Source organism: Netta rufina, assembly GCF_964035555.1.
Source record: "Netta rufina genome assembly, chromosome: 2".
NCBI classification, from domain to species: domain Eukaryota; kingdom Metazoa; phylum Chordata; class Aves; order Anseriformes; family Anatidae; genus Netta; species Netta rufina.
The window spans coordinates 81,755,679-81,780,397 of NC_140124.1; the positions used below are offsets into that span (position 1 = coordinate 81,755,679).

General features: G+C 39.1%; 1 protein-coding gene across 4 annotated transcripts in view; it reads right to left on the bottom strand.

Annotated features, from left to right (window-relative positions):
- The window catches only part of TRIO (trio Rho guanine nucleotide exchange factor), a 243,363-nt gene that overhangs the window by 131,596 nt on the left and 87,048 nt on the right, over positions 1–24,719 (bottom strand). For all 4 annotated transcript variants that reach the window (XM_084281722.1, XM_084281723.1, XM_084281724.1 and 1 more), the window contains exons 7-10: positions 20,668–20,859; positions 17,161–17,292; positions 13,085–13,315; positions 4,905–5,027 (exon numbers count right to left, since the gene is read on the bottom strand). In XM_084281722.1, coding sequence (XP_084137848.1) covers positions 4,905–5,027; positions 13,085–13,315; positions 17,161–17,292; positions 20,668–20,859 — 678 coding nt within the window. The remainder of the gene's footprint in view (positions 1–4,904; positions 5,028–13,084; positions 13,316–17,160; positions 17,293–20,667; positions 20,860–24,719) is intronic.

The following is a 24,719-nucleotide window of genomic DNA, read 5'->3' on the forward strand; positions in this document are numbered from 1 at the left end:
TTGACAGTATAAACTGAACCTTTTCTTTTCTCGCCTCCCTCACCATTTTCTCGCAACTCAATTTGCTTGCAAGGATAAATTAAGCTTATGTAAATGTTTTTCTTTGCCATAAATATTGTATCACACCTCTAATTAATATTATGATATTCAGAAAATTTAAATCCAAACCTGGCCCTTCAACTCAACTAAGAGGCAGAAAATGAGAGTTCTCCTCCAGGGTCTCAAGCAAATTGCATAAAGCAAGCCCAGGATGGATTGCACGACTCAGTGCAGCCTTTGCATATTTGGGGGGAGTTCCCCCTTCATTTATGGTATCTATGCAAGGAATTCAACCCATGCTGCTCCTGGATTTTGACTATGTGCACCTCAGTCCTTCCTTAACCTTCAGCTTTTTTAATTGCACCGAGAGGCAGAGAACTCCTCCACACTTTCCCTGGGAAAGCCTGCAGAGACGTAGACAAACCCACCCTTTTCAGAGCGGAGCGTATTACTCAGCACTCCAGAGCTGCAGCTCAGGCCGTGCTGGCCCAGAACGGGCTCTGATCTGTGCTCTGCTGCTTTGCTCTCCCCAGTCACAGACTACACATGTTCCAGGGGCAAGGCTGAAGATCCTCAAGGCACTCCTCAACAACAAATACTTCATCAGCCCCAAGAGCCACACCCAGCTACAGATGGCTAAAACAAAAGTTTCCCATTTTAATGAAAACTTGATCTCGCACATGAAGTGTTGTTTATGAATTCCAGGAGGATCTTCCACGTAACAGGCCCAGGCACAGCAAATTTCTCTTCCTGTAAGCTAGATGGTGAGCTACCTGCGCTTCAAAATGAACCCAACCTAGAGGCTGCTTTCAAAGCAGGTTGCAAATCTCAAGCCGTAACAGCAGACGCATGCCTTATCGCTAAAAGTCCTCTTCCAAGTAGAGCTGCAATACAATATAAATATTTATCTTGGGAGATAGTAACTGCCATCCAGAATAGAAACCATAGCAAATACGAGTGCTCTCCTAGCTCATGCTGCTGCCAGCTCTGTGCTTACTTCTAAACAAAGCTTGGAGGAAAAAGCAGAACACTGAAGATTTTGGAAGTGTTGGTAGCAAGGGGCAGCTGCCAGTTACAAGGTTAGGCAGCAAGGGCAGGAGCTCTCCTTCAAATCTGCTTATGCCCCTTTCCTAACCTGACAAAGGAGCCTTTACTGTGACACATTCAACACAGAGGTTGGAAACCAATTAACATTTCCTCATAATTTCTCCACTAGTACGCCCTCGCCAAATCCCAGAGGAAAAGAATCTACCTGGTAAGAACTTTAGGTCCTTTAGTCCATCCCTCAGTGCCCCAGGGCACAATCAACTATACTCAAATCTTTAATAAGCATTATTTTCTAAAATACTGCAAAAATCCAATAGCGGAGACCCCTCCCTTTCCCAAATGATGTATCCTATAGCTTTCCTAGTCTTCCTGTTGAGAAGTCTTTCTCTGCATATTCTCCAGAAAAAAAACAAGCCTGATATTTTTAGAAAGGATAGGAAGTGATAGAGCACTGAAAAGTCAAAATTAAATTTAAGAGATTAATGCATAAATGAGTACTGACAACAATAAATACAACAGGAGTGTGTGGAGTCTAGTGCACTGTGGAGGGGAGGGAGAGAGACGTATTATGGACAGAGGGAGATTAACAGAGGTATACAAAGCATTAAAGGTAGAGAAAATTAAAATAGATTACTCATTAAATGCAGTGGATGCTATCACATTTAAGCATCAGACAACACACTTAAAATGAGAAAGCAGAAGTACTTTTCATCTAAGGAGCAATTAAATTGCATAACTCATTGGCACAGGGACTGGCATACATTCCAGAAGCATAAATTGGTTCAAGAAGCAGCTAGCCCAGTTAAGGGAAGAGAAGTCCATCAATGACTAAACACTGGTTCTGATGCATCCTTCAGTTCCAGACATCAAATAGACCAAAACAATTGGGAGAGTAAAGATAACTTTTTTTTTTTTTTTTAATCAGGTGATGGCCACAAGACATAGACCTTCAGTTTGATGCATTACAGACATTCATGGGTACAGTAAAGTGAGAATCAATTCACGTAGAGAAGCTTTCTTCCATCCTTAAAGGAGGTGGTACTGGTGCCAGTATGAAACTTCTAGGTGTATTCGAATAAGGAAGTGTCATTTTTGTGCATCTCTTGCACCAAGCAGACTGAGCTCTTAACTCAAATGCAGTCTACAGATAGAGAACTTAGCTGTGGAAAAATGTCACACTGATTAATTCTTGCCATAACATTTTCATGGGTTTTGAATGTGAAAAAGCAGGCATCAATCATAGTTGAAAGAAGAGAAGCTGACTTCAAATCTCATGCTGAAATGCACGGGGAAGTACAACTGCACTACTGATCTGCATCCAGTGCTCTAAGCTGCGAATCTGTGCCCATACGTGAACTGGTTAAGTCAAAAGCTGGACTCCTGGCACTGACTAAATAGTCTCATGGATATGAAGGTGGTCATGGGAAGTGGGATGGGAGGTGGAGAAATGCTAAGTAGAAAGTGGATAGGGCAGGCTACATGTGAGAAGAGCAAAACAAGTTTTCCTACAGTGGGTACAAGTCAAAGTGTGCATGTGTAGCATGAATGTTGACACATGAGAATCTGGGGAGGATTTCCAGTCAGATGAGTTTTGACTATGTAATGTTTCTGTGGTGGTACCAAAAAGTGCAAAAATAGAGACAAGCCTTCCTTTCACATGAATTTTAAACTGAATAATTTGTAAGCCTACAGTCCATTGACTCTGGAACATCTTTTCTATTCTATAGGCAGCTTATTTTAACATCTCTTTGAATGCTGCTGAAGAATTGGCATCTCATTCATATTAAAAAACAAAACAAAACAAAAAAAGAAATGAGGGAGGAAGCAGAAGGGAAGAAAAAAAGAAAAATAGCTCTAATCTGGAGTTAGTCTTCGACCAGGAACATTTCAGGATTACTATTGTCTTGCTGCATTTTATAAAATTTTGCTGGGCCGCTGGCAGATCACTTGACACTGCTTCCTCTCAACTTCTGACTAGAGCTGACTGAAAATCTCCGATGATGCCTAGGGTCCTATTAAGAAACAAATAAATGAAGTACCTGGACCAACCAGAAATGTAGGTAGAGAATAAATTAACTGAAAGTTAGTAACAGGGACTTCAGATTGCTTGCTTTCTTATACTTGAACATAATCTTTCTTATAATACCAACAGCAAAGATGTCTTTTACAGCCTGCTTATATCCACAAGTAAGAGAAATAATTCAGAGGGTGTGCCTCTCTTGGCAGTCACTATAAATTGAAAAAGTTAGAAAAAAAAAAAAAAAGATTTACTTATTAGATCATTTCATCCACCCTTCTGTCAGCAGAGGATGGTTCCCCGTAGTATATTTAAGCCCTCTGACCAGTCTAGTTTTCAGTGTCGCCAAAAATAGAAATTCCACCCATCCCCTAAAGAGATCATTTTAAACTCTAGTAGCATTCAGTTTTAGGAAGCTTTTGCTAAGTATTTGCTGTATAACTTCTTTCTAGCTTAAATAAAAATGCAAATTAACAAGATGCTTTTCTTTCCTTTTTTTTTTTTTTTTTTTTTCCATCAGTTTACATCCCACTAAATAGTTCTACACACTTCATCCCCTTTGGTTACTCAAACATTTTATTCTTCTTTGCTCAAATAACACAGTATTAAGTATGAGATCATTTGGGTTTTCTGAAGTGTCTTACACAAATAGATTCTTGCTTGTCTGACCCAGAAAAATAAGTATGTCTCTATGGAAAATATTACAGATTTTACTTAAAATGAAGTATTAGGCATGCATATGGAAAATCCAGCATGTGAATGTATAAAACTAACAAAGCTTATTATTTAGCAAAAGTTAATAGAAAATCAATATTAATGAAGCTTTGTGATACAATTCCAATTATAGCTGCCACTGGACTGCTCTAAGACCATATTTACAATTTGTTTTTAGTAATAAAACAGGCAAACTATAAACACAGGCAAATGAAACAGGCAAACTATAAACACACCTCCCATGCATCTACCATACCAGGTGTCACTGCTAAGCTACTGCATGTCACTTCAGAATTTTATAATTCACCTTCTGTTTTGAGTGAAGGACCCCACCTTAATGAGATTCTTCTTGAACATTAGATGTTTACTATCACTAACTGTTAATTTTGAATAGACACCATGTGTTACTAATGGGGAGGATTCAAGCCTTCAGCTTCTTGTAGATGGGTTTTACTAACCTCACATCCCTTTTCTAGGCTGCTACTCAAACCAACCTCCTTGCTGTGCTCCCTGAATTTCTTGGAGCCTCTACTTCATTCAGCTTGATTTTTTTTTTTTTTTAAGTGCTACAGAAAAGTGTGTTTTGAAGTTATATCATCAGTTCCACTAAAAGCTAAAACTAGAGTCTTCCCACAGAAAAAACACTGGTATTAGTCATTCAAAACAAGAGGGCATATACAAACTCAACTGCATTCAAAGCAAATAACCTAAAGGGGTTTTCTGGCGTACCTGGTTTCTTAGAAGCCTGATTTTCATTTTATCCCTTTTATTTTTTAAGGAATGCTTTCAAACAACTAAGTGAAAATAAAGAAAATAAAAGAATAATAGCAGTTCTTTCAGGCTTCAAGGCTCCCACTCTCTGTAACACTGTGGATTTTTTATTTTTTTTCTTACTGAAGCTGGAGTGCAGAAGGTAAATGAATAAAAGCTTGTGATAGAAACAAAATAGGCCATTCTTGGAATGGATTTTTTTTGGTAGTAGTAGTAGAGCTCTCTGTCTAGCCCTTCAGTTCCAGAGCAAAAGGTTTTCATATATTTCAATGGCAAGCATACAGTACTGCAAGTCTCATTTTTTTTTATTTTTTACCTGTGCGACCTCTTCAAAGTCTTCGTGGCGTTTCTGCAATGCCCTAGCTCGATGAAGGGATTTCCCCACTCCGGTATGTTTGCTAAGAAAGGCTTCTCCATGGTTTTCAATCCAATCCAACACCTGTGGTGCAAAAGAAAAACACAAAAACTAAATGAATGCACTGAATATCTTGTTGCAATACAAAGACAACCGTTGTGATAAAAAGACAACTATTCAAGAAACTAAGGAGCTTTAAAGGGACTGCATATAAGGAACTGTATTGATGGATTAAAATGCAGCATTGCCATCAGAAGCCATTAGTTATATCCTCTTATGAGCACTCATATGAACTTTCATGAAGGGCCAAACTAGCTGAAAGTAGGTAAATTGTATGACTTAGGATGCATTTGAAGTCTACCAAGGACAGCGTAATTTCTGCACATTCATAAATTTGACAGCAAATCTGATCCAGTTGGCGAGACCCCTGGCGAGTTGTCTCTCTGTAGCCTGTGCCTTCAGCTGACATTCTTCTGCAATGTAACGCTAATGGAGTCTGCACATTCTCAAACAATGCTGGTGAATAACAGTAATGTCTTATATTAGAGGAGCAGTTGCTTCTCCTACTGCATATTGTGAAGACAAGAAGAAAAGTATTTTTTTTTAACTAACACAATATAATTGAGTTGAAATCCTCATGAGATGAATGACGTCTGCATTCAGAGCACATGAAGAATTCTGCCCCAGTTCCACAGAAGTATCTCCCCAAAACATCAGATAGACATAACTGTGTACTGTAAATTCCATAGCAGAAAATGGGAGGAATGAAAGACATTTTAAGGACATTAAAGCTTCTACCACAATGACTGGTCTGACGGCTTTATAAATAGTAAGTTGTACACGCAATTAGTTCCTGCCAGTTAACACAAAGCATTACTGCACACATACCAAGTTTCTGATGAGCGAATGAACAAAAACATCTGGTCTCTCTCCAAATTAATACATCTTAGCCATATTTTAATTCCTTCATTAAACTAGCATGCATATGGTATTTTATTCTTTGGAAGATACTCTGAGGTTCAAGAATGCTGTTCAGAATTAAAAACAACTCCATATGAGTAATTTTTTTTAAGTCAGCTAATTGCTTTTATACAGTATTTATGAAGAGGTGTGGAATGCTTCACTTAATATTCACCTCCAGCATTCTTTTACTTTATCATAGAATCTCTGAGTAGCTGAGGGTGGAAGGGACCTCTGGAGATCATCTGGTCCAAGCCCCTGCTCAAGCGGAATCACTTGCCCAGGACCAGGACCAGGAGACTTCTGAATGTCTCCACGGGCCTCCACAACCGCTCTGGGCAACTTGTGTCAGTGCTCGGTGACTCACACTGTAGTGTTTCCTGACGTTCAGACAGCACCTCCTGTGCACCAGTTTGTGCCCTCTGGCTCTTGTTCTGTCACTGAGCACCACTGCACAGAGCCTGGCTCCATCCTCTTTGCACCCTCCTTTCAGGTATGAATGCACATTGATGAGATCCCCCCTGAGCCTCCACTTCTCCAGGCTGAACAGTCCCCGCTCTCTCAGCCTCTCCTCACATGAGAGATGTTCCAGTCCCTTCACCATTTCCATGGTCCTTCAGTGGTACTGTTCATGGCAGTCCAGTAGCACTTTGCCTAAAGCAGCCCTGGATACCATTAGTCTTCTTTGTGACAAGGGCACACTGCTAGTTCATGGTCAACTTGGTGTACATGTATATCAGGATGCTCAGCTCCTTTTCAACCAACCTGCTTTCCAGCTGGGTGGGTGTCTGAGGCTGATCCTCTCCAGATGCAGGACTTCACACTTTTTGAACTTCATGAGGTTCCTATCAACCCATTTCTCCAATCAGAGAAATTTAAAAACGTAATATTTTGCTTCCTTCTGAAATAAACCTGCCAGAACCCCGTACCATCTCTCTCCTCATCTACTGGTGTCCTTACCTCTGACTCAAGGAACTGGGTGCTTCCCCCACACACACTGTATTTGCCTCGTACTAAAAGCACTTGACATTTAGTACAACTGAAGAGAAAGATAATTTTCTTGCTTTCGTACAATCACAGAGTTAAGAACTATTCCTGCAACATCACTCATGGCTCTATTTGATACACATACAATCCCACACACTATTCCCGTACAAGACAGCCATGCTTTCTTTAGTACACAAAATGAAATCATGTCGTGTGATTTTCTCATTTATCTTGACTGTCAGAATCTTTTTTCATTTGCAAATCCTTGTCCACTCGACATCTTCAAGACAACAAACAATCCCATAGTACTATGTAGTACAGCCATCGCAAATCACCATCACTTCACTGAATATCTATGGCATGTACATGCTTGTTTTTCCACGTAAATATTGCCAAATGAATGCTTATTGTTTTTTCATTCAATGTACAATTTCACTTGATTCTTTCAAGTGTAAGAATTGATTGAAGAAGGTAGAAGGAGCAGCCAAACATGGCCTCAGTCATCTGTAAAGTTTATGTTACCAATGCTTTTGACTAGTTTCAGTACACCACTCTGCCCTTCTCATTCTAAAAAGAGCTGAAGAGAGACATGTTTGGATGAGAGAATTAGACTAGAGTCTAGGGACTACTGACACTTACAAGCTAACAAATGAAATCAGCAGCAAAATCTGCCCCAGAAACCTGGATGAAAAGCAAAAAGCAGTACAGTGAGAACTCATTTTGTGACAAATAATGCTCATTTAAATTCTCAAGAGAAGAAATTGCCACAGAAATCCAGTACACAGGCGATAACTTAAACCAGTAAGCTATAGAGGCACTGCTGCCCCTAAATGAAACCAGTATGAATACAAATCTTATTAGTGTTCAGCCTTCTTACCTTGATTCTTAACAAAACTGAGGTAGCACTGTGTTTGGAAATTTCACAGCATGTAAAAACAGACTCAGACGTAAGAGCATTCTCTTACCCATCACTGAAAACTCCTACGTACCACTTTGCCCAAAGGACAATACCATTAGTTGACAATGATATTAGGCATTTGCAACTTAAATGATGCATTTTCTCTCTCCTCCTGGAAGAGGTAAAGAATTATCCTATATATCATACAAACCCACTAAGAACTTGTCTACTAGTACTGGAAGCACATGGAATACACTCCAGTAACGCAGTAATACACAGGAATTTAAGACAATTTTCATTGAAAGGGTGAATAATCTTACTCTCAACTACAGCAAGCTGCTTTAGTAAATTGCAATTAAGCTGTAACTGCAGTCTCAGCAGAATCATCCTTACGCCCAATATAGGATCTAGAAAAGTGCTCATCCTTAAAGCACTGATACAGAATATTTAAAAGTAGTAATTATTATGGAAAGATGGCTTCATCTTGACAAAATCATCATTGATGGCTGCAATATACGTTGTGGATATGCTGTTTGCAGAAATAAATGATAGACAGCTGATCTTTTGCAGATTCAACATGCTCATTTTCACCAATTTTTCCCACATTATTATCCAGTCCTTCCCTCCCCACTCTCCCTTTAGCTACTTTGCACACTTACATTGTTCTGATCTCCACTGCTTTACTCGGTGCTATTTTCCAGACATAAAATTTAGAAGGGGAGAGAGGAAATCTTGGAATTTCTAATCTTCAAGTAGTTAAAATGTGCAAAAACTCTCTCCCCAAAACAATTATTTCACACTGGCACCGCCTCCAAACGCGACAGTAGAATCATGCAGTGAAATCAGGAGTATTTTGATGCTGAGACACTAGAAAGCATTCTTGACCCGCCCTTCATTAGTCAAGACTGAAACAAATGACTGTTAAAACAAAAAACTCAGTCTGTGTGGATGGCAGATCAAGGAGGAAGAAACAGCACATTTATCCAGAACAGACAAAGACGACATCCAAGGTCAGTGGGGACGTAATAAATACATGATTTAAATCAACTTTTACATGTATGTTTTACTAATTTCTGACTTGCAAGCCACTAACGTTGTTTTTCAGGCCCTAAAGCTTTCCCTGTATGAGTGTAAACAGTATCTCTATACCAGAAACATTATCTTCATTTTGACCTTTTAAGACTTAGCACCATAAAACCACATACAACAATTCTATTAGAAGTCTGCTTTTTTAAAAAAAATATTATTTTTTTTTAAATCAGAATTGTCAGAGCTGCTTCCTTTTCTTTCCTGATGTGACGTTTATATTTTCCACTCAGTAAGCCTGTCAATTCTTAAGCATAAAATTATAATTTTGTTAGCATATTTTATATTAGAAGGATTATTTTCAACAATTGAATGCAACAGCTTTAATTTTTTTTTTTTAATTAGCATCCAATTTTTGGCAGTAATATAAATTAACTAGAAATGAGATATCCTGGCACGTTTCTGCTATTTAATGTGAAACTCAGAACTCTGTGCAGTTTAACACAGTCAGAGGTTTTCACATTCCACCTTTCAGATCTGATGTAATTTATGTGGTACCTATCATTTTTATTATTTCAAATGCCTTGCATTACTGTTTGCTCCAAGAAATTAACAGATGATTCTTGGTGTATGTAGCTAGCTAGCACCATCATGTTTTTGTTGATTTGGAAAGCTCCACAAAAAACTCCGTCCCAATGCTGAGCAAAACGGGGGGGGGGGGGGGGGGGGGGGAGGTGAAAAAAAAAAAAGCAGCTAAGGAGGAGTAACACAAAATATGGTACACAGCCTATTTGTCTTCCAACTCAGCTCTGTCACTCACTTAACACTTTCATGAACCGATTTATTTCATTAACCTGGTAGAAAACTGAGCCAGGACAGGGGTAAGGAGGAAATCACTGCCTCATCCTAAAGGACAGTTATAAATTCACTTACAGTGCAACTTGTTTACTTGCCACTGTGTTTTATTTAACTATAAACAGTGGAAAAGGGCTACACTTCGTTTACTCTGTCACGGAAAAAAATTACATTTAGCTTCCCTGACAATGATGAAAAAAGATTTTCACACCAGTTGTTAAATCATGCTAGACAATCTGAAATTAATTTATTAACATTTGAACAAAGATTAGCAAGCTTGAGAGAACATGCAAATGAAAACTAAGATATTTGAAAAAGTTTCTTTGGAGCTCTACATAATCATGCCAGAATTGTCTTGGATATGCATTTAAGCAACGCTTCAAAACCAAGTAATTTCATGCACTGAATAGAGTCAATGAGTGTTCAGTTGAAGAGCTAACATTGCTCAGACAAATTAGATGATCTAGTAAGATTTGTTTTGGTTTTCTCTTTCAAGAAAAAGGAATCTTTATTGTTCAAGATCACTTTTTTTTTCCCCCTGTGGATTTTCAAAGCTAAGGGAGCTACAAATTGCCAAAGCAAGACTATTCCAGGGAACCTTCATTATGTGCTTGCCATTTTCTTTAAGAGCTCTGCTACTGGCTACTGTCTGATGAATTTATCTGGTGTGGATGTTGATTTATTATTGTCTTACAGCATGAAATTAGAGAATGACGAGTTGTATTTCAAGAGGGAACATTAATCATAATTCACATTGTGATCAACTAAAAAGCAGCATCAAAAATAGGCCAGTATATAGTTAATTTGAAATAATGTAACAAAAAGCTGTACCTCCACATGAAACATTTCACAGTCCTTAAAGTGGATGGCTAATGACAATTACAAGGATAAACCAAAGGACAACACGGTCTTTGACAGGAACAGCTACTGGATATTAAGGGAAAGACTGAGGAGCATGGCAACCGTGTTCTACTTCACTGAACCAGGGGCTGTATTTCTGTACATAAAATTTACTTCTGAATCTGAAGTGGTTGATAGAGATGCACATTAACACTAGAAGATGCAGTTTCAAATTGTCAAGAGGTCATCTTGATACCTTAACGCAAGATCTGCCTTGCATAGCATACAGAAAAAATGGGCATAACAAGGAAGAGAAATTTCGCTAGCCAGTAAGTACTGAATAATACACCTAGAGGGAGAGTAACCTTCTTGAATTTTTTGTAACAAGAACTTCTGGAATACCCATAATCTGCACGTGTAACTTGGATAACGCATTCCTGATACTCAAAGTCATACAAGTAGGTAAAGCTGTCTACTTCAGTGTTTTCAGTGCTGTGACTGTTTGATGCTAAACGCACCGGTTCTGAGAGCTGACTGGTCTCAGGCAGAGGAGGAACGTCCATCTCCTTGCTGAAGAAGCAGATCACGACTCTACCATGACCTCAGTCTGACAAAGGGTTATTTGCCAGCTTTAAAGAAACAAGCAGTCTCAGAGCTCAGTCTTTCACCCAGAGCCGTGAATTAGGATGTAGAGGAAAACAAGAATTTCATATAAACATTTTATGACTCCCAAGATAATAAAAGCAAAGAGTAGGCTCAGCACAGTAAGGCTCACTGTAGCATGTAATGAACACCCCAGGAAATAAACTGCCTGCAGCCTAACCTACAGGCCTGAAATCTGAATTATACACCCTGCAAACAACCGCAGGAGGCCACTTTGCCTTGGTTGTCTAAGTAGGTCCTCCCTTGACTGAATTCAGGGTAGTTGAGCAAGTTTCAGGGCCCAATCCACTCTTGTTGAGACTAGACTACAGATGAGAGGATCTACTTTTTCCATATGAGAAACAAACTACTATTTTAATTTCTGTATCTGAAAATTTCTTCAGAATGAAGGCTGTTAAATGTAAGAGGTGATTTTGACAAGTCCACTTCCCTGACTATTCACATGCAAGTACCAACATCAGACCCTCCAGACTAACTACTGTTGATATAACAAACTTGATGAGGAGCTCCTAGGATTTATACAGTGGCATAAGAGTGTTTTCAGATTGGTTCTCAGTGATTTTCCTGACATTCATAACATTAACTCTGCTTTTTTTTTTTCATTTTTTTGGTCAGCTGACGTTTTTCACACATTTCCACATTCTTTGTCACAGCTCACTGTTGAGAATTTGGAAAAATGCTTGCCTTTTGAATATTTGCCTTTTTTAACATTAAAAAATAACGAATGTTTTAAATAATTTTACACTTCATGTTTAAGTATTCTTTAATCTTTTTTATTTATTGTACAGGAAAAGATAGGCACTATGTATAGAAATTCGAGCAAACAAGATTGCTTACACACACCCTACCCCTACCTGATTAAAATCGCTTTGTCGATGACTGTAAATGGAAACCAGGCTATTTTCCTCCCAACTGATTACACCCAACATTTTCTCAGTCTAAGTACGTGAAACAGGTAAGTACATGAAATTTGAATTAAAGTGCAACTAATTTGGAAGAAACAAGATTATTTTAACAGAACATATGACTGGTTATCTAAAATTCACATTCAGAAGTTCCTGTCTGTAAACACCTTCACACTAAAATGAAAGAACATGATTAGTAAGTATTGACCGTATCTTTACTTTTTATAGAACAGATATCAAGGAATACATTACTAGTAACTCTGTTAACTGCCATCGAAAATAAACATTTTCTGTTTACTAAAAATCCATTAACATTTTTTTTTTTTTTTACAGCTTTACCTTTTTAAGCTAAAACCAGGTTACACAGAGATATTAATGTTTGTACTTCACTCCTAACTTTTATGGATGCCGTAATAATAGCAAAAACATGGCAGCTAATAGCCATCAATTCAAAAACAGTGACAATGTCAGAAAGTAATGTTATCTGTAATTATTCTGCCTATTTAGCACAGTATGTTCAGGTTCTAAAAAAAAAAAAAACAAAAAACAACACACCTGTAAAGTATCCCTGAGAATTTGAAACTAAAACCTTGTTACAGAATAACACAATTTATTGCATGTTACTACTACAACTCTTTTCTGTCATCAAGTCCAGAATTTTACCTAGAATGTGAATACCAGCTTCCAGCACGAACTTAAAACAGCCTCTGTCTAGAATAAAAATCTTTGTCATCCTACCTGAATTCAAGTAAAAAAGAGAAGGTAATTTAAAAACAGAAAGAAAATGAAGTGGAGCTAACTTATGAACATAATTTCTACCTGTAATAGCAAGTCTTCTCTCTTAACACACAGAACTCGGAATCAGTCAATCGATCCCATGGATATATTTGATTGTTGAATTAAAGAACATGGAGTCTAGCAATCAAACCCACCTGTCACTGCAACCAGCACCCAATCGCAACCTGACAGAACAGAAATGCATTTAGAAAGCATGAAGTAAAACCTACCTGTTGAACATCCTGTTGAAAAACACATAGCTGAAGCCGCTGGTGCAAGCGGACCTTTCGATGCTGCCAAATGTTTTCCAGTTGGCGCTGGTGGTGCAGTACTTCATGGATGACATCCAGAACGTGATGAACTGCTTTTGAGTAGTTGGCAGAAGCAGTGAGAGAATCGGAACTTCCAGGAGTCAACGGCCTCTGAAGTTTGTCAAGCAGCGACTTTCCATCTTGGCTCACCTGACCACCAGGAAGCACAAAGAATTACTTGTCTGCCAAAATCTCGCTACTCTACTATTTCATTTCCCCTGCTCCCTATTTTAGATTTAAGAACTCGGGGAGCAGTACAAAATCTTTATTACTATTCCAGGCGTGATTATGTGCAGCTGTTCTACGAAAAAAAAGAAAACACACAACTGCGTTTTTATATCTTTACTCTATGAAAGCAAATTTAAAGAAGCAGCACTCTTCTAAGTAACAGCCTGCCTTTTGATAAGAGTGCCTTTCCTTTACTGTGACTTTTTTTTTTTTTGAACAGTCAAATCTCACTATGAAGCTCTTTTAAGCTTCAGCACTCTCATCAAGCAAGCACCAAAAATTGTACAATTGTCCAGAACTGTCTTTCCAGGATCATCTCTCTCTTCTATGTTGCTGTGAAGGGGAACAGGGAAGTTACCTTCTATGAGTTAATATTAATCTGATGAATGCATTTAGACCAACAGATATGGACTTAGGACAGAGTTTCGTCTGACATGATTTACAACTTTCAGATTATTACTGGTACTGGCAAGCCAAAGGCAAACTGGTGTTAAGACAAACTTAACCTGATCAAATTACTTAAAACCTCTCCATGTAGCACAATATGTTCTTTTCCAAAACGTGTCTAACTACTGAAGCTGTAAGAATGCTAGTAATTTAGTTACTGTCTTCTCTGATTCAAACCATGGCAAAAACATTTAGTGTGCATGCATTAAAATGCAATAATCCTTCCTTATCTGGCCACTGTTGATGTTTAACACTTGCAAGGCTGTTGAAAGCACTTTTCATTGCTGTTAGCTACTCCGTCACTTTTAGCATGAAGCTCAGAGAACTGTTACAGTTTGGTATCACTCAGCTACCTGTAAAAAACTTTCCTAATTGCTCATCTAATAGGAAGGGAAATTCGTCCAAAACCACAAGAGTGGGATGTGAACAACAGTCAGAATCTGTCAAATCAACACCATGTCACAAACAGAAAATTGGCCAAGGCTTTTTCCCAATGGCTATTTTCATCAATTTTCACTAAATTTAGGCACAATTAAAGACTGCTGTTTAATAGTCAAACAGACTGAAAGGAAGTTCTTTTCTAATAAATAGTTTACAAGAGAGTTTATTTCTCATTTAAGCTTTTTCATTTCAGTAGTAGCTATGAATGCACAGAATGAAGCTCACTTGAAACAGTAGCTCTCATAAAGTCCAGTCAGGTAGAAAAAAAAAAAAAGTGTAGTCCACAGTAGCTGCTATTATAATAATGATTTTTATTCCCTTTCTATATCCAAAACCATTATCTAGAACAAGTCGTTCAAATATTTGAAGGCAACAGACTTCAATTACCTATCAAGAGTCCATGAAATTTAGAAAAAAATATGTGAAAGCCCCTTGATCTGATTAGTTTATTAGCTTCACAAACAAATGACCATGCCTCTTTCCCCTTTGGATTAATACAGTGAGACTTTCTTCCTTCCCAGGGCATAACTACCCTGAGATTTCAGCTAGATATATGTAACAACATTTAAGGCACAGCTATTGAATTTTCAAGCACACTAGTCATGTAGGCTCATAAACTCAGATAAATTACTTTTCTAGTAGTATACAGCAATTATCCTCAGTAAAATAAGACTCAGAGCTAGTCTTAAAACCATTTACTCTGTCTTCTACTTTGCAACCAAATTGTATTGTCAAGACATCACAATCTAAAAATGACTGTTATAATTTCCACACTGCTCCTTTCTCCCAACTGTTCATTCATCACAAAATGAAAGGAGATCTGTGCTGTAACAGAAATGAAGTCATACATGTAACAATAATAAGCAGTAGTTCTAAAATATCTTTACACAGAAAGGTAACTCCATCGATCTCCAAAAAAAAAAAAAGCACATTTAAATAAGAGGAAATGAAACCACCTGTCCAGAGGAACATGACTTGTACATACATATATGACTACTGTTCCTGCACAAATTCTGATTTCTAAAGAATAAGCTATTCCTTTACCAGATGGGGAAAAGCAATAACCTAAAATCAGAAGAAAGGTGCCTATGTCAAAAGCTACAGCTCTGAAACTCTAGATAAATTTACAAAATGTTTGTGAGCAATCCTATTATCTACCCATCTCATTTATTTTTATTATGCATCACCAGGAAGTAAACAGTATTTACCATAGTAATCCACAGTAATTATTTACACTTAACAGCAGACTCCGATTCATTCACATTCCTGTTTAAAAACACACCAAGTAAGAACAAAAACCAACCAACCAAAAATCCCAATGCTTTAACTTCAATGCTTTATAATTATTCCAGACAGCCCAAACCTTTTTATTCCTTGCTGCATTCTCATGGAGCACGCACCGCAGATTGCCTCTTGTCACACTCACCTACTACAAACATGCCACGTCGCTCTCTCTCGCATTTAAAAAGGGGATCCTCTCAATGAACAAAGGTTACAATAAAAAAATAAAACCTTTCCTATAATGTAAGTTCTCAAGAATGAGTTAAAACATGTGGCAAGATCATAACTTTTATCACCAAAGATGGTAACAGGAACAGGGATATCAGCATGTGTTTTACACGAGACAACAGCTTGTGAACTCTGGACTTGTGACTAATGGCAATAAAGTTTACGCAGGCCCTAAGATGGTAGGCATGCAAAAAATCCAGTATACTAACAATACGGACTGATCACCAGCACTAACCTTACATTCCTTTACCGCTAAATGAAATGTGACCACACGTAAGATTCAACTGCCCATAACAGAGTTGATTCATCACAAAGTAGTTTTGTCTTTTTTGTCAAGTATAAATCGCAAACGTTACTTCATTCCTACACCACTTCCTTTTAAAATGTGCAATCTGTGGCCTAAGCTGTGCTGTGTCCATGTCCTGTGTCGATAATTTTATACCATGATTTAATCAAATGCGTATTTCCACATAAGTTGCAACAGAAACTGCTTTATTTGATTCAATCAGTTCCATATAACACCAGAAATAGTTTTATTCTGTGATGCTGATAACTCGGAGGGGGGGGGAGGTAACCAAAGCTCAAAGTAATACAAAAAATACCTGTGAGCTAATAGCGAAGTCTATATCCACTTGATCTCTCTAAGCTAACTGAAGAACATAAGAGAACTGAGTTTGAAGAAAAATGATGTATACATCAGTCATTGTTTTTAGGACACCTTCAGAATAAGCATTTAAGTTGTATTTACAAGTAATACAAATACTAAAAAGCATTCTCAAAAATACCCTAGTATGTTCAGAATCCAAGATCAGAGCAGCAGCATAGGATATGCTAATCTTATGAAGGCTGATTACACAGGCATGCTGGCTCACTGAAGTGCCAAGGTTGGCAAAACTATGTATATAACTTCTGGTTTGTCAAATGATGTCCTCAGATGGTTAAGCCCTTTTTGTCAGACAGTTTCACAGACTGATTTTCAAAACACACTTAAAGCAATCCTTACCAACGGGATACTTTTCCAGCTTGTTTCCCTTCAAACATTTTAATGACAGTATCATACTGCTATTAGAAGGTAGGAATACACAACTGTAAACTAAACATACTTAATACACTACATGGATTGTTTGTACCATGTTTGGTTTCATCTTGCCTTTAAATTTCTTTGAGAAGATTAGGAGGATGACTTAAAATTTAACTTTAACTTTGAATAACAGCAGCAAAATACAGTGAATCAAACTAGGGGGAGAAAGCCTGGCGTTTGAGTTTCCAGCTAACACATCATGCAACAGCCAATGCCAGTTTATGACCCAACCTTAATATTACACCATATTATCAAGTCAGCAACCTGAGGAAACAAAGAAGACGCTTGCCTCAGAGTAAGCCAAGGTAATATGCTCATATATCCCTTGATGATGATGGATAGCATCTTCTAAATCTTGCAGTTCTGAGGGAAGTTCCACCTCTCCACAGGCTTTACACCATGAATCCACATTGCTCATATACTGCAACAGAGAAGAGACAGCCTACTTAATTTGGGGTTCTATCAATAAGTAAATATACTTTAGAAACACACAAAAGGACAAATATCTGTGTGACAGTCACTGAGAAGACACCTGTTAAGTGAAAACTCTTCAATGCATTTATTTCTGAACTGCCCAAAATTAAGATTATATTAGAATAGAAACAAATTTTCAAGCATGACGGTACTGCTGCTTCTAGGTATACATACGGAACTCTTTCAGCCCTTCACAGACAGGCAGGCTTAATTACATGTTGGCAGCCTTCAGCACCAATTAAACTGTTGGCACCGCTGATACTTCAAGTTTACTCTTGCTCCTCTTCTCAACTTTGCAGCTAAGAAAAAACTTCATTTCACTCTGCACCTACCATTTCAGACGCATGAAAGGTAACAAAGATCTTGTCTACAAAAATAGGTAAAAACATGCTACAGACCCTCTTACCTGTCAACTCCCTGTGCAGATACTCATGGTACATTAATTAAGCCATTCCCTCACTTTTTAAAAACCTTTAGAGGAAACAAAGTTATTTTGCATTTGTGCACACTCACATACACAGACTTAATGTGAAAGCCAATTAATGGTTCACTGAAACACTTCCTAGTTGTCTTTTGTTGGAAAGAGTGTCAAGGAGGCAAAGCATGTTAGAGCACAGTAAATTCACACCTTAGTCCCCACAGCACTAAGTTCTCCATCCAGAGCAGCACTAAATCCATTTGGCAAGCCACTACAGTAGCAAGCACGTAAGGGATTTACAACTTAAGCGGGGGTCTCTTAGGACTAACACTGTACTTTGAGCACACAGCTATGTCAGCATAGCTGCTCAAGTCAAACCTTGCAGGGGAAATTGAGGATACTGCGACAGAATCTCTTCTGTGGATAACTCAAGTTATCTCTGAAGCTTAAGCTGCCCTGACAGAACAGAAACTGTCATCACAGCTGTATGCACTTCAAAAGTTCTGTCAACTTATTTTTGACAGCTAGGGGGCATGGATTTTATACCCTTGTTACACTAGGAAAGGAAAGAGGAAAAAAGAATCTGTTTGTTTCTAGGATTTTTCATAGCTGTTACACTTAGCTTAGCCAAACACGTGTGACAGCTTGTAAACTAAATTTGTCTTCTCTTTGTGTGAAGTTCTCTAGTCTCAAAAGCTTTAAGAAGCCAAGGCATTTCTCTCATTACATATATCTTAATTCCTGGGTCACATGTCGTCTTTTGAGGAAAAGTAATCCGCAGACCACCTCTGGTATTCCACTAGTGTTTGACTACAGGAAGAAAGGGTGGTGAAGTGTTTATTTCTTAGATATTTGCTTAATTCTCATTTAATCAAGGGACAGTTTTAACAAATCTCTAACATTAAGCACTGAACATTAAAAGAAGCTCCACGTAGGACCATGGAGCTGCATCTTTTGTACCAGTCAGCATGAACTCAGAGTTGGGTGCAGTCTTCTCTGTGTCTGAGGCAATGACACTTACATGTAGCTTGTAAGGGAACACATGCATTCAAGAAGGGTGCGTTCTTTCTTTCGCTACTTATTTATTAATAATTTCTATGTAGGTCAAGCATCACCAGTCTCTAAAGGGGTCATTCCTCTCACTCCAAACTCACTCTCCACTGTCAACAGCTAATGCATCAAGGCCAGGTATCTTACAAAGCAACTATGACAATCCATCAGAGTTAATCAAGTGAAAACTGCAAAAGGTACAATTAAGGAGAGGAAGTAAATGAATCCCTGAACATACTGCAGTATTTTCTCTCATTCTTCTCTTTCCCCTTCTTTAGATTTATGTAGTACTGAGGAAGGGAACACCAACTACTACCACAGTTGTCCACAAAATTCTTTGCACACAAAAAATGTACTCTCCTGACTTCTGATTAAACTCAATTTTTTACAAAACAGGACGACACTTCAGTCTGAGGATATATCTGTTCATGTTTTACCATCCTTCTCACACATGTAAGACCAACAATGCTTAAAAATTAACCTAAATAACCTCAGCAATTAGAAGAGCATCAATGCTGATCAACTATCATGATGTGTCTAACACATCCTTCAAGCTGGTTTGTGACTTTTACAGCAGAAAACAATTTCTTCCTCTTCTTTCTGTGCAGCTTCTCTTTAAAACCTGATAAAAATATTTATTATAGTGGCGTTAGTTTATATACTTTACCTTAAGCTCTCTAAGGTTAAACCAATGTCATCGCTAACAATGAGAGGCACTGTGTATTTGCATCTTAGTATGTTCACATTTCTAATCTCTGGGCATTTATGAAGTTGAATTTCTGTATAGTAGAAAATGGAAAAAAAACACTTCTTAAAATAATAAGGTGTGCTGCTTCTCTCGATTTCTGCAGTCGTCATCAACTCCCAACTGGTCCATTCAATTATTCTAAATTAAAGTTATATCAGACACGAGACCTTTTCTTAGATCCAATCTAGCATTGCAAATGGAAAGAAAAGTATCTATGGCAGCTGTACAGCATACCAGAGCTTCAGTCAGCCATAAGCATTCAAGAACCTCTGCCCTCCAAATTCACCAGAGACATACACAGTAGACAGTCTATAATATCAATGGGTGACTCAACAGCACACACATAGCAACTCCTTCAGAACTGAATTCCCTTGAGGGGAAAAACATGCTTTCACCATCAAGACGATTAACTTGAGGATATTTATTCCTATTCCCCTATATATACCTCCTCTCTTGCAGTTACACATGGTTAATGACTTAATTAAAATAATTGGTATGGGCCTACAGCTAAATTTTTTGTTTAATTTAGGAGGAATCTCTTACGGGATACTAAGTAAACATCTCCCACCACAATTTCAGATTCAGAAGACTTAATTAACTTCTCAACTTTCAGGCCAGTTCAGCTTGGTTTTCTACAAGCAATTATTAGGAGCTAAATACTAACAACTCTAGAACTGATTTGTGAACACTTCTCTCTCATTGGGGTGGAGTGGTGAAGTAAATAGAACAAGCAAATGATTTCTGGAGATAGAAAAGGCATTATACTGATGCTGATTATATTAAATGTTTTTCTTCCCTTCCTTCAACTCAAAAGCTTCATATAGTTAAGCTTTTATGTCTACTTAATTTTGACTCATGTATCTAGTTTGTCTAAGATTTATCTCACGTTGTTGGCGAGGCATTTTGGGGAGAATATAAGGGTAGCAGGCCGTCCTACAGAGAACAAGTTTCCATTGGAACATTAGCTGAAACTGTCAGAAATGAATGCTCTGGCTTTCTAACCGACCTTTTTAAACACTCTATTTACTTGTGATTTGGACAGAAGTACAACAGAATTCACCATTCCAGCACGAAAACTTGTATTGGCTCCTTCCACATGCACTAACCTGTTCAGCTTTCTGATGGAAGATGGAGGACATATCCAGTAGTGTACTACGTTCATCCAAGGCTGCAGCAAACGCTTTCCATTCTTGCTCCAGCTGACTAGCGATCTGTTTTATTTGCTGTGAAGCGTAATGGCCAGACTCAACCAGGCGATTTGCCACTGACATGATGCGGTTTATGTTCACGTACACATTCTGTGGAGAAGACGAAGGGAAAATTAGTTTGCAGACCACTTAAATATGTAAGTATACTTCTACAAAATTATCCTTTAATACAGCAATGCTTAGTAGACTGGTTTTACTTGACGAATTTGCACGTGCCTGATTTTGGAATCTAGGTGTATACTGTAGCAGCTGATTGATATCACTGGTAAGAGAGAAGGACAACTTGAAAAGACTAGGGAGTCTCAAGGATTAGCTTAAAGTTATGTTATGTGAAGACCCATTATTACTACAAAGAAGAAAAGTTGACCGTGGATGTTCAAGTCAACAAGACACTTAGACACACGCAATACAGGAAATTCAAAGTATCATCAGCATGCATTTGATCTCTCAATGGTACGTACATGGGGAACAACATTCTAAAAACACATCAATTCTGGAAGTACTTCGACTTCTAGAGTAACAAAACACAGAACTCTGAGTTCTAAAGAGTTCAACATTTTAAGATATAATGTTCCTACCACTGTACTGCCTCAGATCTTAACACTGAAAACTAGACAAATAAGGTCACTGACCAGTAAGATTCCCTAGCTTACAAGTACTGTTAAACAATGGCTCTTAGTCACTGTAATTTTCTTTCCTTGCAACTCACGTATGCATTTTGACCTGAAGTGTCTAAAAGCTGTTCTTGATTCTGTATGAACAAACAGTGTTTTTCAAAGGAAGCAAACAAGTGTTTCCGATTTCTTCAAAGCCAGAAACAAAAATAGCTTCACTACCAAACAGTTTCTAGGTAGGTCCTTCAGAGCCACACGTACACAGTGCTGGGTTGACGCTTCTTTTAACAGGGCTGACTCTCATATACCTGGAATAAAGTTCTTAGAATCACAGCATTGCTGAAGCTGGCCATCAAAACTGGAGATCATCTAGTCCAAACACCTGCTCAAAGCAGGGTCAATCAGAGCAGGTTGCTCAGAGCCATGTCCAGTGGGCTTTTGAAAATCTCCACAGGTGGAGACAACACAATCTCTCTGGGCAACCTGCTCTAGTGTTTAATCATTCTCATAGGGAAAAAAAAAAAAAAAAAAAAGTTTTTAACTTATGTTTAAAGGGAATTCATTGTATTTCAGCTTGTACTCATACCTCTTGTTCTGTTATTTGCTACCGTGCAGAAAAGTCTGGTTCTGTGTTCTTTACTCCCTCCCATCAGGTATTTAAAAAACCTTCTGAGTGTTCTCTTATCCCTGGAAACCAATCCCAGCTCTCTCAGCTTTTCCTTGTCCAATAAATGCGTCAATCCCATAATCATCTCTGTGGCCCTTTGCTGGACTTGCTTCATCACGGGTTGGTCAGCATGCTGCCAAAGATACTTTTGCTCCACGTAGTCAGGTAGCAGCCTCGAAAGGGTCCCATGGTTGTAGAAGCCAAACCCCGCTGCCACCACCAGCTGTGTAACCAACTGTTGACCTGCAGCTGTTGACCTGCTCTTTCTCAAGTCCTACTTTCTCACCACCAGGACAGAGGAGAGCAACATCTGGGCCCCCAAGCCCTTGACCGCTGACCCTAGAGCAACGTTCGATACTTTCCAGGTCGCCCTGGCAGTATCACTGGTGCTCACATGGAAGAGCAGCAGGGGGCAATAGTCTGAGGGCTGCACAAGCTTTGGCAGTCTTTCGGCAACATCCCAAGTCCAAGTCCACAACAGGAAGCACACTTCCATAGACAGTCGGGTTTGCAGATGGGGTCCTCTGTCCCCTGCAGAAGGGAACTCCCTTTGCTTTCACTCACCACTTCCTTCGGTGCTCCTGTGTGGCTCAACCTCAGCCAGCACAGATGTTTCATTTGACACAGCTCCTGGCTCCTCGTCAGCTATGAGGTCAGGGAACCGATTCTACAGCTGCAAGTCTTGAGGCGGAGCAGGAACCTTCCTCCCTGTGCCAGAAGCCATCACCATCCAACCTGAAACATCACGGCAACTCCCTTTTCCCAAAAAGACAGGCACAGACTCCGCCTGAGCCTCCCTTCAGTGCAATTAGCAGCTTGGGCTCTTCAAGCTGCAGAGTCATGGAAAAGATCTGGTCAATCTCTTATCATCTCTGATGCTCTGCAAGTCTGCTGACCTCCTCCTGCAGCTCCTTCACTTGGCAGCACAGCTCCTTAATAACTGCACACCTCCTATGGGCAAGGAAACCACCTCTGGCTGCCCCAGCCCTGGCAAGAGGCCACAGGCACTCCCTGCAGCCTCAGAGCTGCATCTTCCTTTTGGAGCTCCCACAGGATGGAGGCCCCTGTGGCACATCACCGCTGCTGAGGACATGGGTGCTGTGCTGAGCACAGTTGCTGGTCCTTTCCGTGAACTGCAGTGCGAATTGCAGCTGGCTGCCTCCATTAGCAACTCACTCTTGCCTATATTCTAAAAATTTACACGAGCTCAAACTGCCAAACATGGTCAGAAACAATGGTTGGGCAGGAAAAAATAATCATTCTCTTTATGTTCTTTAAGGCAATGTTTTCCCTCCTGTCTGTGCAGTGCTTTCTGAAATTCCAGTAGGCAAGAAAAGGCACGGAGTAGTGAGCTACTTGTCAGCAGCAGCACCGCAGCCTGCCCTGGTCAAGGGTTGGGTAACACAGCATCACGAGCCAAGGGAGACAGAACAATGCAGGCAAGAACCAACTGCGACAGCTCTCAGTAAAGGCCACAAATCAACAATGACAGAGGGACAAAACCCCAAATTTCTTGAAATCTGTGTTGTTAAATTACTGTGGATAGATTTGCTGGGCAGCTTGTGCTGAAATCTGCCTATCCTCCTACCAGTACAGGAGGTCAGGGGAGCACTGGACTGGGGACACCCAACGCCACATAGACGCTGTGCCCGAGGTGGAAGCACTACTTGCTGGCACTGAGCTGCTGCCCAGGGCCTGACAAAGGAGTGAGTGTTGCAGTTCCCCCAGGCTTTGCTCTGCTGGACTTGTCTGAGAGGTAGTTGGCACGGGTCTCTGATAGTTGTATGTGTATATATGTACATATGCAAGGATGGACATAAAGTTTCCTGACAGCTTGCACCTCAGTTGGTCCACTTAAATTGAACGCAGGAGTGTTATGTTGTCTTTCTTCCCTGCACAATGCTACCTTTTCATTGTTATCTCTCACGCCTCTGCTTTCCTCTTAAGCACACCTGAACAACCACAGGAGAACAGAACTGTTGTTTCCAACAAATTGTGGACGACTTGAGAGCACTTGCACCTACATGTATTAAAGTGTAATAGCATAAATGCTAGACTGCTAAATGAATCCAGAAAACACGTACATGGGACAATGGCATGAAAAAACATGTGTCAAAAGAGAAGAGCATAAAGGCTGTATTAGACTGCTACTTTAAATACCTATGTATCATAATAAAAGAATTTTGGTAATTCTGGAACGTTGGTTGACAGGAGCACACTGATGAAGGACAGGGCACAAAAATAGGCCGCTAAGTACATCAAAACCAAGCTGTGGTTAAAATGCATCCAGCTTCCCGTGGCAATCTGGCTTCACAAATGTGGAATACCCCCTGCAGTAGTACGAATATGAATTAATATACTGACAGTTGAACACTTTCCAAACTATGCATACCACGTTCCTTTCCTCAAAAAAATCCTGTAGCAATCTCAACAACTTTTTCTGCTATCATATCCTGTACTAACTGACATACCTACATCTACTAAACATTTAAATTCCAGTATTTTAGAATGCAGTGACCAGGAGATCAAGACTTAGTTAATGAGGAAAAAGAACTCCAGAGAGCAATTGGAACAATTGGAACGTCCAACTAATCCTTGAAGGCTTACAAATATTATTCCATTTTCTAAAGGGACAGGCAGGTTTATTGTCATTATTATATAACAAACAT